A 14457-nucleotide genomic window follows, 5' to 3' on the forward strand; every position below is an offset into this window, starting at 1 on the left:
AACTTAATACTATATAACGTTATACGTTATATGTTATTACTATATAACGTTGTACGTCATAACGTAATACTATATAACGTTATACGTTATATGGTAATACTATATAACGTTATACGTCATAACGTAATACTATATAACGTTATACGTTATAACGTAATACTATATAACGTTATACGTTATAACGTAATACTATAAAACGTTATACGTTATAACGTAATACTATGTAACGTTATACGTTATAACGTAATACTATATAACGTTATACTTTATAACGTGATACTATATAACGCTATACGTTATAACGCAATACTATATAACGTTATACGTTATATGTTATTACTATATAACGTTGTACGTCATAACGTAATACTATATAACGTTTTACGTTATATGGTAATACTATATAACGTTATACGTCATAACGTAATACTATATAACGTTATACGTTATAACGTAATACTATATAACGTTATACGTTATAACGTAATACTATATAACGTTATACGTTATAACGTAATACTATGTAACGTTATACGTTACATGGTAACACTATGTAACGTTATACGTTATAACGTAATACTATGTAACGTTATACGTTATATGGTATTACTATATAACGTTATACGTTATATGGTAATACTATATAACGTTATACGTTATATGGTAATACTATATAACGTTATACGTCATAACGTAATACTATATAACGTTATACGTTATAACGTAATACTATATAACGTTATACGTTATAACGTAATACTATATAACGTTATACGTTATCACGTAATACTATGTAACGTTATACGTTATATGGTAACACTATGTAACGTTATACGTTATAACGTAATACTATGTAACGTTATACGTTATATGGTATTACTATATAACGTTATACGTTATAACGTAATACTATATAACGTTATACGTTATAACTTAATACTATATAACGTTATACGTTATATGGTAACACTATATAACGTTATACGTCATAACGTAATACTATATAACGCTATACGTTATAACGTAATACTATATAACGTTATACGTTATAACGTAATATTATATAACGTTATATGTTATATGGTAATACCATATAACGTCATATGTCATAACGTAATACTATATAACGTTATACGTTATAACGTAATGCTATATAACGTTATACGTTATGTGGTTATACTATATAACGTTATACTATGTAACGTTATACGTTATATGGTAACACTATATAACGTTATACGTCATAACGTAATACTATATTACGTTATACGTTATAACTTAATACTATGTAACGTTATACGTTATATGGTAACACTATGTAACGTTATACGTTATAACGTAATACTATGTAACGTTATACGTTATATGGTATTACTATATAACGTTATACGTTATAACGTAATACTATATAACGTTATACGTTATAACGTAGTACTATATAACGTTATACGTTATAACTTAATACTATATAACGTTATACGTTATATGTTATTACTATATAACGTTGTACGTCATAACGTAATACTATATAACGTTATACGTTATATGGTAATACTATATAACGTTATACGTCATAACGTAATACTATATAACGTTATACGTTATAACGTAATACTATATAACGTTATACGTTATAACGTAATACTATATAACGTTATACGTTATAACGTAATACTATGTAACGTTATACGTTATATGGTAACACTATGTAACGATATACGTTATAACGTAATACTATGTAACGTTATACGTTATATGGTATTACTATATAACGTTATACGTTATAACGTAATACTATATAACGTTATACGTTATAACGTAATGCTATATAACGTTATACGTTATATGGTAATACTATAAAACGTTATACTATATAAAGTATACGTTATAAAGTAATACTATATAACGTTATACGTTATGTGGTAATACTATATAACGTTATACGTTATAACGTAATACTATATAACGTTATACGTTATAACGTAATGCTATATAACGTTATACGTTATAACGTAATACTATATAGCGTTATACGTTATAACGTAATACTATATAACGTTATACGTTATAACGTAATACTATATAACGTTATACGTTATAACGTAATACAATATAACGCTATACGTTATAACGTAATACTATGTTACGTTATACGTTATATGGTAACACTATATAACGTTATACGTCATAACGTAATACTATATTACGTTATACGTTATAACGTAATACTATATAATGTTATACGTTAGAACGTAATACTATATGACGTTATACGTTATATGGTAATACTATATAACCTTATACGTTATAACGTAATACAATATAACGTTATACGTTATATGGTAATACTATATAACGTTATACGTTATATGGTAATACTATATAACGTTATACGTTATATGGTAATACTATATAACGTTATACGTTATAACGTAATACTATATAACGTTATACGTTATAACTTAATACTATATAACGTTATACGTTATATGGTAACACTATATAACGTTATACGTCATAACGTAATACTATATAACGCTATACGTTATAACGTAATTCTATATAACGTTATACGTTATGTGGTAATACTATATAACGTTATACTATATAACGTATACGTTATAAAGTAATACTATATAACGTTATACGTTATATGGTAATACTATATAACGTTATACGTTCTAACGTATTACTATATAACGTTATACTTTATAACGTGATACCATATAACGTTATACGTTATATGGTATTACTATATAGCGTTATACGTTATAACATAATACTATATAACGTTATACGTTATAACGTAATACTATATAACGTTATACGTTATATCGTAATACTATATAACGTTATATGTTATATGGTAATACCATATAACGTTATAGGTCATAACGTAATACTATATAACGTTATACGCTATAACGCAATACTATATAACGTTATACGTTATAACGTAATACTATATAACGTTATACGTTATAACGTAATACTATATAACGTTATACGTTATAACGTAATACTATATAACGTTATACGTTATAACGTAATACTATGTAACGTTATACGTTATATGGTAACACTATGTAACGTTATACGTCATAACGTAATACTATATTACGTTATACGTTATAACGTAATACTATATAACGTTATACGTTATATGGTAATATTATATAACGTTATACGTTATATGGTAATACTATATAACGTTATACGTTATATGGTAATACTATATAACGTTATACGTTATAACTTAATACTATATAACGTTATACGTTATATGTTATTACTATATAACGTTGTACGTCATAACGTAATACTATATAACGTTATACGTTATAACGTAATACTATATAACGTTATACGTTATAACGTAATACTATATAACGTTATACGTTATAACTTAATACTATATAACGTTATACGTTATAACGTAATACTATGTAACGTTATACGTTATATGGTAACACTATGTAACGTTATACGTTATAACGTAATACTATGTAACGTTATACGTTATATGGTATTACTATATAACGTTATACGTTATATGGTAATACTATATAACGTTATACGTTATATGGTAATACTATATAACGTTATACGTCATAACGTAATACTATATAACGTTATACGTTATAACGTAATACTATATAACGTTATACGTTATAACGTAATACTATATAACGTTATACGTTATCACGTAATACTATGTAACGTTATACGTTATATGGTAACACTATGTAACGTTATACGTTATAACGTAATACTATGTAACGTTATACGTTATATGGTATTACTATATAACGTTATACGTTATAACGTAATACTATATAACGTTATACGTTATAACTTAATACTATATAACGTTATACGTTATATGGTAACACTATATAACGTTATACGTTATATGGTAACACTATATAACGTTATACGTCATAACGTAATACTATATTACTTTATACGTTATAACGTAATACTATATAACGTTATACTTTATAACGTGATACTATATAACGTTATACGTTATAACGTAATACTATATAACGTTATATGTTATATGGTAATACCATATAACGTTATAGGTCATAACGTAATACTATATAACGTTATACGCTATAACGCAATACTATATAACGTTATACGTTATAACGTAATACTATGTAACGTTATACGTTATATGGTATTACTATATAGCGTTATACGTTATAACATAATACTATATAACGTTATACGTTATAACGTAATACTATATAACGTTATACGTTATAACGTAATACTATATAACGTTATATGTTATATGGTAATACCATATAACGTTATAGGTCATAACGTAATACTATATAACGTTATACGCTATAACGCAATACTATATAACGTTATACGTTATAACGTAATACTATATAACGTTATACGTTATAACGTAATACTATATAACGTTATACGTTATAACGTAATACTTGTTTCGACCACTCGCGGAGAGACGCGATCGCGAAGAAGCACGTCAACGGGAGTCGTAAATTCCCGTTACGATTAGATAATCGACGCCACGAAATGATCGATCCCCTATTTCGTTTAGGATAATAGAGGTAGTTTAATTGAATATGACACTGATATAACAAGTTATATATCACAGTTTAATCCAACAACTTTGTAAAGAAGATAGTTACACTGGTGAGTATGTATAAGATAAATGAGTGACTGATCTACGGTGGAAACTCGGTTAACAAGATGTTGACTGCTTGAAGTAGAGAAAATCAGTGAGCTTCGGCAATGAAGCTGTGACGGAGGAAAGCTAAGGATGGGTGTGTCCAACACACGGGACCATCGGATTTGTTGGTGACGATTTTGGCTAATAGAGTGAGGGAAATAGGCTTCGTTGTTAATTGGTTATTTGCTATGGTGGTGGGTGAGGAAGGATGCTCACCGCCCTCAAGATAAAGTCGTTGGTGGGAGGCCTCACACGTGAGAAACAGAACTTTCCCGTGTCAACCCGTGGCGAGCAATAAACTTCGGGAAACAATGCAACGGAAGAATCTTTGTTAGTTTCGAAGGACCTCGACTAGGAAATTGCTGAGATTTATGGAGGGTACTTGAGAATATTGAGGGTACGCAGTAAGGACGAGCGGACATCTGGTGACCATCTTGCCCGCGGTGTGTGGCCTGGTATAGGTAGAGTGACGCCCGGCGTAACATCCTCCCCCCGTTGAGAGGGCACCGATCAAACTTGATATGCGGGTTAGGTGGGTGTGTGCTCCACCTCCTTCGTTGTCAGTGATTGTCCGGACTCATCTCGCGCTGATTGACTTGGCAGGGGAACGAGGCGTTTGACGCCGCGGTCCAGGAGGCTCGATGATGTCTGCACAGTCGCTGTACGTATTATGCCATCGGTTCCGGGATGGACCTTGACTACACGGCCCAAGGGCCAGTGCATCGGTGGAACGTTGTCTTCTCTGAGGAGGACGATGGTGCCTTCTTGTATGTTGTGTCCACCCTTGGTCCACTTACTGCGGTTGTTCAACTGATTGAGATACTCCTTATGCCAGCGTTGCCAAAAATGTTGTTTAATTTTTTGGATATGCTGCCATCTGGAGAGCCGGTTGAATGGAGTGTCCCTGAAATTTCGCTCACGCACACTCATTAATGGCTCACCGATGAGGAAGTGACCCGGAGTGAGGACGAGGAGATCTTTGGGATCAGTGGAGATGGGTGTTAATGGTCGGGAGTTGAGAACTGCTTCGATTTCGATGGCAAGTGTATTGAATTGCTCGAAGGTAAGCAGTTCATTACCGACGACGCGTCTGAAATGATGCTTGAAGGACTTCACCGCTGCTTCCCACAACCCACCGAAATGCGGGGAATGAGGGGGTATGAAGCGCCATTTGATTTGTTTGTTGGCTAGGAACGTAGTTACCCTCTCGTTGTGATCCTCCGATTTCAGCAACTCGTGGAGCTCTTTTAACTCGTTGTTTGCGCCGATGAAGTTTGAGCCATTGTCAGAATGGATCGTCGAACAAAACCCTCGCCGAGCGATGAATCGACGAAGAGCGGCGATGAAGGATTCGCTCGTGAGATCGCCGACGAGCTCGATGTGCACCGCCTTGACTGCTAGGCATATGAAGATAGCTACATATACCTTGACCTGGCGTCGGTTACGATCTCGTTTCTCCTTAATGTAAAATGGCCCACAGTAATCGACGCCGACGTGAGTGAATGGTCGAGATTCAGTGACTCGAGCCTCCGGCAGGTTACCCATTACGTAGTCGACTTGTGGTGGATGAGCACGAACGCAGCGGACGCAGTTTTTGACCGTACGCCAGACTTGACTTCTGCCGTCGATGGGCCAGTATCGCTGTCTTACTGCGTATAAAGTAGCTTGTGTACCTGCATGGAGACTAACCTTATGCTCGTGTTCGATGATCAGTGAAGTAGTCGGAGATTTGGGCAGGATGATTGGATGCTTTTGTGTGAAGGGCATTGGTGCTTGACTCAGTCGGCCCCCGACGCGCAATATTCCTGCCTTGTCTAGAAATGGATTGAGTCGTTGAAGTTTTCCGCTGACCGGCATGTCTCGATTCTTCTGGAGCGTGGATATCTCTTCTGAAAAATACGTATGTTGAAGTAGCAGAATGAGTCTGTCATGGGAAACCTGTAGTTCTTCGGTGGTTAATGGTGTCGATCGGTCTTGTGGTTGTTTCCACCGAAGACAGCGAGCAGCGATGCGGATTAGCCTTGGCCACGATGAAAATCTGTCTAAGAGACTGTTGTTGACAGGAGTAATGGCGAGACAGGTTGCTGCCTTCAGTTCTGGTAAATTGGCCAAAGGTGTTGGCGTCCACATAGGCCAGCATTCTTCTGATTGCTGCAGCCACCGTGGTCCAGTTTGCCAAATGTTAGGCTGTAGAAAGTCTTCTGGTGATTGTCCTCGAGAAACTAGGTCCGCAGGATTGTCGTTGGTGGGGACATGACGCCAATCAGTGAAGCTAGTTTTGTTCTGGATCTCAGCTACGCGATTTGCGACGAATGTTTTCAATGTATGCGGAGACGAATTGATCCACTGGAGAACAATAGTGGAATCCGTCCAATAGACCGTGCGATTCACCTTGACCTGTAATACTTTCTGTATGACTGACATTAGTGAAGTGAGTAGAAGGGCGCCGCTCAGTTCAAGTCGTGGAATGGTCTGTGTTTTGAGCGGGGCCACCTTCGATTTCGCTGTAAGTAGTCGTGTCTGGACGTTTCCGTAATGATCGAGAGACCTCAGATAGACACAGGCTCCGTACGCCCTTTCGCTGGCGTCACAAAAGCCGTGGAGCTCAATCTCGCTGGGTGTTTTGATTATGGTCTTGCGTGGGAACCGAATCTCGTTGAGCAGTGGTAGTTGAGTGTAGTAACGGTTCCACTCGGAATGCAAGTCCGCGGGGAGGGACTCATCCCAGTCGACCTTCAACGACCAGATTCGTTGAAGTATCATCTTCGCTCGTACGATCACTGGCGCGAGTAATCCTAGTGGGTCGTAAATTCTGGCGATCACGGAGCTGACTGATCGCTTTGTAACCCGAGAGGTCTTGGCGTTGGCTTCGACCGAGTAGAGTATAGCATCGTCCCTGGAATCCCAAAATATGCCGAGTGTTTTTAGAGTTTGTGACTCACCCAATCGTAACCTTCGGCTTTTATCTTGCTCGGATAGCCCTTGGAGGATGCTCTGGTCGTTAGAAGCCCATTCTCGAATATTCAAACCGGCGGATTGCAGAAGTTCGGTTAATTCCCTTCTGAGGGATAGCACCTCTTCCTTCGTGTCCGCTCCGGTGAGGGCGTCATCGACGTAGAAGTCTCGTCGCAAAGCCGATGACGCTCGTGGGAATCGATGTCCTTCGTCGTCTGCCAACTGCTTGAGACACCGTAGGGCCAGGTATGGAGCTGCCGATAGCCCGAACGTCACGGTGTTAAGTTGGTACGTTTCGAGTCCCCCGTTCTCGTTACGCCAAACGATTTTTTGATATCGTCGATCCTCTGGTCTCACTAGGAATTGCCTATACATCTTCTCGATGTCCCCGGTGAGTACATACTGGTGCATACGGAATCTAAGTAGGATATTGAATAGATCCTCTTGGAGTTTGCTTCCTGTATGGAGTGTATTGTTTAATGATACTCCGGTACTGCTCGCCGCGGATCCGTCAAACACGACGCGGAGTTTAGTAGTTTCGCTTGCTGCCTTGATCACGGCGTGGTGGGGTAGATAATACCCGCCTTCGTCGGTGTCTTCGGGACTGATTCTTGACATGTGTCCCCTATCCAGGTAGTCTTGTAGTACCGCTCGATAATCTGCTTCAAAACGCCTGTCGCGTTGGAATCGGCGGTTGAGGGATGCGAGTCGTTTCATCGCTAGCGCCTTGGAGGATCCAAGCGACGGGAGCCGGTCGTTGAACGGGAGAGCGACGATGTATCGTCCTTCGCTGGTGCGTCGAGTGTGAGCTCTGAAATGTTCTTCGCATAGTCGCTCTGCTTCTGATATGTGTTTGATCGGCGGTCCTTCGTCGATTTCCCAGAACCGCGCAAGGTCTGCTTGCAGAGCCGTCGTGGATGCGTGAAAGGTACTTGTCGCGGTCGGGGAGGTTGGACTCCCCCCGATTACCCAACCGAATCGTGTCTTTTGCAAACGCAAGTCCGGCTGATCTGGTCGCGTCAGATTGATTTGTCCGACGCACATTGACGAAAGGGTTGCACCCGAGCTTAGTAGGATATCGATCGGGGAAGGCACATGGAATCGGGGATCGGCGAGCTTGATATTTCTGGGTATATCAAGCGCCGAGCGATCGATGAGTTGACTTGGGATCAGGTTTGTTATGGCTGGAATGACGAGGAACGTCAATGTGCGTTCGTACTTACCGTCGATGGAGGTAATCGTTGCCCTTATGAATCGCCGAGCCGTGGTCGTCAATGTGTCGAGGACTCCAATTGGGACCGAACACCTCCTTTGCCTTATTCCGAGGGTATTTGCAAGCCCTTCTGTGATGAAGTTCATGCTGGATCCGGTGTCGAGGAGCGCACGGCACTGGATCGGTTGTTGGTTGTTGGTTAGCATGTGGACTTGTGCTGTAATCACGATATCGTTGCACAATCCCTCGGAGACTGCTGGCCTGGTATTCTCAGTCCTTGTCGGAGCTTTGGATTTTTGGCGTCATTGTCTGTGGGTACGTGTACGTCTCGGGCTGTCGGGTGGAATAGGGGGCGAGTTCGTCTGGGTTGTCCCTGACTTATGCTTGTTCGAGGTTCTCCTCGTATTTGTAGGTGACGGGGGTGATGTTGTTCTCCTGCTTGACGAGGAAGGACTTCGGCTCGAGGTGGAGGAATTCGACCTCGATGGCTGTGTTTCTTGATGTAGCATCGTGTGGTGTCGACCTCCGCACGTCCGACATGAGCTGGCGTGGCAATCACGCGCTGTGTGCCCCGTCTTCAGGCAGTTCAAGCATAAAGACGCCCTTGTAGCGTCCTTCAAGCGTTTGCTTGCGGTTTTGGCCTTGAAAGAATCACATCGCCAGACGGGGTGTTGTCCTTGGCAGGTAGGGCATGCCGGAGTAACCTGAGTCGTTGTAAACACTTGCCCTCGTGGTGCACGTTGACGAACCGGAATGGTTTGTTCCGATGAAACTCCTGATTGCCGAGCCGTGGTAATCGGTTTGGAGCTTTGTGCTAACTTCTCGAGGAAGTCCAATAAGTGACTATACGAAGGCACTTCCTTGTTAGGCAGCGCCATCTGCCATTGTTTTTGGATACTTAATGGTAATTTCGAAAGAATGAGGCAGTTAATAATAGCACTGGTATCGGGACTGGACTGTCCTAACTTATTCAAAGCATAGATATGTTGTTTAATAGTGTGGACTAAGCGCTTTAATTCCCTTGGAGATTCATTGTTTAATTTTGGGTAATCAATTATTGCCATGCCGTGACTGAATGCGACATATCGTGGAGATGCGAAACTCTCCTTGAGGACGGCCATAGCCTCACTGTAATTCATATTGTTAAGGGGTAATGCGTGCAAACAATCCGCCGCTTCTCCCTGCACGGCGGACTGCAGGTAATGGAATTTTTGTATGTCTGTGAGACTAGGATTTTGATCTATTGTGGACAAAAAGGTGTCATAGAATGTGCTCCATTTATCTAAGCTTCCATCAAAGGTAGGAAGCCGAAGATCTGGCAACTTAATCGCAACTGTGTTCGAGGTCGTGTATGAATCCCCACTGGGGGTACTTACAGGAGTCGACTGGGTCGATGGCTGCTCAGCCAGTATCAGTCTTTCCAAGCGAGCTCCCAGGGCTACGTAGATGCGTAACGCTTCTCTTTCCACCGCTACATCTTCTTCGCCATGTTCGTTCAACTCGTCGTGGGCGAGTCGGAACCGTTTCCATTCTTCCTCGAGTTGGGTTTGATATTTCTTCAGAAGGCACACGTCAAGCTCTTCAGCTTGCTTATACTGCTCAATGTCGCTTTCCATGGTCTTGATGTTGCCGATGCAATTGGTGCGTCTTTGTCGCATGGAATTGAGCTTTGCTGGGGTCGGCATGCTTAGCGATGTAGACCGACTTACGTATGTAGAACCTTCTCTTTGTTGCTGGATTCAATGTGGACACGTGGCACTGTGTGATCACTTGTAGATTCACTTTTCGTTGGCACGAATCCGGCTCGAAGGACCAAATGTTTCGACCACTCGCGGAGAGACCCGATCGCGAAGAAGCACGTCAACGGGAGTCGTAAATTCCCGTTACGATTAGATAATCGACGCCACGAAATGATCGATCCCCTATTTCGTTTAGGATAATAGAGGTAGTTTAATTGAATATGACACTGATATAACAAGTTATATATCACAGTTTAATCCAACAACTTTGTAAAGAAGATAGTTACACTGGTGAGTATGTATAAGATAAATGAGTGACTGATCTACGGTGGAAACTCGGTTAACAAGATGTTGACTGCTTGAAGTAGAGAAAATCAGTGAGCTTCGGCAATGAAGCTGTGACGGAGGAAAGCTAAGGATGGGTGTGTCCAACACACGGGACCATCGGATTTGTTGGTGACGATTTTGGCTAATAGAGTGAGGGAAATAGGCTTCGTTGTTAATTGGTTATTTGCTATGGTGGTGGGTGAGGAAGGATGCTCACCGCCCTCAAGATAAAGTCGTTGGTGGGAGGCCTCACACGTGAGAAACAGAACTTTCCCGTGTCAACCCGTGGCGAGCAATAAACTTCGGGAAACAATGCAACGGAAGAATCTTTGTTAGTTTCGAAGGACCTCGACTAGGAAATTGCTGAGATTTATGGAGGGTACTTGAGAATATTGAGGGTACGCAGTAAGGACGAGCGGACATCTGGTGACCATCTTGCCCGCGGTGTGTGGCCTGGTATAGGTAGAGTGACGCCCGGCGTAACAATACTATATAACGTTATACGTTATAACGTATTACTATGTAACGTTATACGTTATATGGTAACACTATGTAACGTTATACGTCATAACGTAATACTATATTACGTTATACGTTATAACGTAATACTATATAACGTTATACGTTATATGGTAATATTATATAACGTTATACGTTATATGGTAATACTATATAACGTTATACGTTATATGGTAATACTATATAACGTTATACGTTATAACTTAATACTATATAACGTTATACGTTATATGGTAATACTATATAACGTTATACGTCATAACGTAATACTATAAAACGTTATACATTATAACGTAATACTATATAACGTTATACGTTATAACGCAATACTATATAACGTTATACGTTATAACGTAATACTATGTAACGTTATACGTTATATGGTAACACTATGTAACGTTATACGTTATAACGTAATACTATGTAACGTTATACGTTATATGGTATTACTATATAACGTTATACGTTATATGGTAATACTATATAACGTTATACGTTATATGGTAATACTATATAACGTTATACGTCATAACGTAATACTATATAACGTTATACGTTATAACGTAATACTATATAACGTTATACGTTATAACGTAATACTATATAACGTTATACGTTATCACGTAATACTATGTAACGTTATACGTTATATGGTAACACTATGTAACGTTATACGTTATAACGTAATACTATGTAACGTTATACGTTATATGGTATTACTATATAACGTTATACGTTATAACGTAATACTATATAACGTTATACGTTATAACTTAATACTATATAACGTTATACGTTATATGGTAACACTATATAACGTTATACGTCATAACGTAATACTATATAACGCTATACGTTATAACGTAATACTATATAACGTTATACGTTATAACGTAATATTATATAACGTTATATGTTATATGGTAATACCATATAACGTTATAGGTCATAACGTAATACTATATAACGTTATACGCTATAACGCAATACTATATAACGTTATACGTTATAACGTAATACTATATAACGTTATACGTTATAACGTAATACTATATAACGTTATACGTTATAACGTAATACTATGTAACGTTATACGTTATATGGTAACACTATGTAACGTTATACGTCATAACGTAATACTATATTACGTTATACGTTATAACGTAATACTATATAACGTTATACGTTATATGGTAATATTATATAACGTTATACGTTATATGGTAATACTATATAACGTTATACGTTATATGGTAATACTATATAACGTTATACGTTATAACGTAATACTATATAACGTTATACTTTATAACGTGATACTATATAACGCTATACGTTATAACGTAATACTATATAACGTTATACGTTATAACGTAATACTATGTAACGTTATACGTTATATGGTAACACTATATAACGTTAGACGTCATAACGTAATACTATATTACGTTATACGTTATAACGTAATACTATATAACGTTATACGTTATAACGTAATACTATATGACGCTATACGTTATATGGTAATACTATATAACCTTATACGTTATAACGTAATACTATATAACGTTATACGTTTTATGGTATTACTATATAGCGTTATACGTTATAACGTAATACTATATAACGTTATACGTTATAACGTAATGCTATATAACGTTATACGTTATGTGGTTATACTATATAACGTTATACTATGTAACGTTATACGTTATATGGTAACACTATATAACGTTATACGTCATAACGTAATACTATATGACGTTATACGTTATAACGTAATACTATATAACGTTATACTTTATAACGTGATACTATATAACGCTATACGTTATAACGTAATACTATATAACGTTATACGATATAACGTAATACTATATAACGTAATATTATATAACGTTATACGTTATATGGTAATACCATATAACGTTATGCGTCATAACGTAATACTATATAACGTTATACGTTATAACGCAATACTATATAACGTTATACGTTATAACTTAATACTATATAACGTTATATGTTTTATGGTATTACTATATAGCGTTATACGTTATAACGTAATACTATATAACGTTATACTTTATAGCGTAATACCATATAACGTTATACGTTATATGGTATTACTATATAGCGTTATACGTTATAACATAATACTATATAACGTTATACGTTATAACGTAATACTATATAACGTTATACGTTATAACGTAATACTATATAACGTTATATGTTATATGGTAATACGATATAACGTTATAGGTCATAACGTAATACTATATAACGTTATACGCTATAACGCAATACTATATAACGTTATACGTTATAACGTAATACTATATAACGTTATACGTTATAACGTAATACTATATAACGTTATATGTTATAACGTAATACTATATAACGTTATACGTTATAACGTAATACTATGTAACGTTATACGTTATATGGTAACACTATGTAACGTTATACGTCATAACGTAATACTATATTACGTTATACGTTATAACGTAATACTATATAACGTTATACGTTATATGGTAATATTATATAACGTTATACGTTATATGGTAATACTATATAACGTTATACGTTATATGGTAATACTATATAACGTTATACGTTATAACTTAATACTATATAACGTTATACGTTATATGTTATTACTATATAACGTTGTACGTCATAACGTAATACTATATAACGTTATACGTTATATGGTAATACTATATGACGTTATACGTCATAACGTAATACTATATAACGTTATACGTTATAACGTAATACTATATAACGTTATACGTTATAACGTAATACTATATAACGTTATACGTTATAACGTAATACTATGTAACGTTATACGTTACATGGTAACACTATGTAACGTTATACGTTATAACGTAATACTATGTAACGTTATACGTTATATGGTATTACTATATAACGTTATACGTTATATGGTAATACTATATAACGTTATACGTTAT

The 14457-nt window shown here is 36.9% G+C and overlaps 2 protein-coding genes across 2 annotated transcripts; both read right to left on the reverse strand.

Annotated features, from left to right (window-relative positions):
- Positions 1 to 5242: 5242 nt before the first annotated feature.
- On the reverse strand, positions 5243 to 8713 carry LOC138178013 (uncharacterized). Its single transcript, XM_069109417.1, has one exon. The coding sequence runs from the start codon at positions 8711 to 8713 to the stop codon at positions 5243 to 5245; it is 3471 nt and encodes a 1156-aa protein (XP_068965518.1).
- Positions 8714 to 9184: 471 nt separating this feature from the next.
- Positions 9185 to 10567, reverse strand: LOC138178014 (uncharacterized). Its single transcript, XM_069109418.1, has one exon. It carries the CDS (start codon positions 10565 to 10567, stop codon positions 9185 to 9187), a length of 1383 nt encoding a protein of 460 aa, XP_068965519.1.
- Positions 10568 to 14457: the final 3890 nt, after the last annotated feature.

This window comes from Bombus flavifrons, chromosome 3 (assembly GCF_040668555.2).
Source record: "Bombus flavifrons isolate JBK064 chromosome 3, iyBomFlav1_principal, whole genome shotgun sequence".
NCBI lineage: Eukaryota > Metazoa > Arthropoda > Insecta > Hymenoptera > Apidae > Bombus > Bombus flavifrons.

What these genes read in the sequence shown, in the direction of transcription:
- LOC138178014 (XM_069109418.1), bottom strand. Translation starts at nt 10,567, where the DNA reads ATGCCGACCCCAGCAAAGCTCAATTCCATGCGACAAAGACGCACCAAT.
- LOC138178013 (XM_069109417.1), bottom strand. Translation starts at nt 8,713, where the DNA reads ATGTGCGTCGGACAAATCAATCTGACGCGACCAGATCAGCCGGACTTG.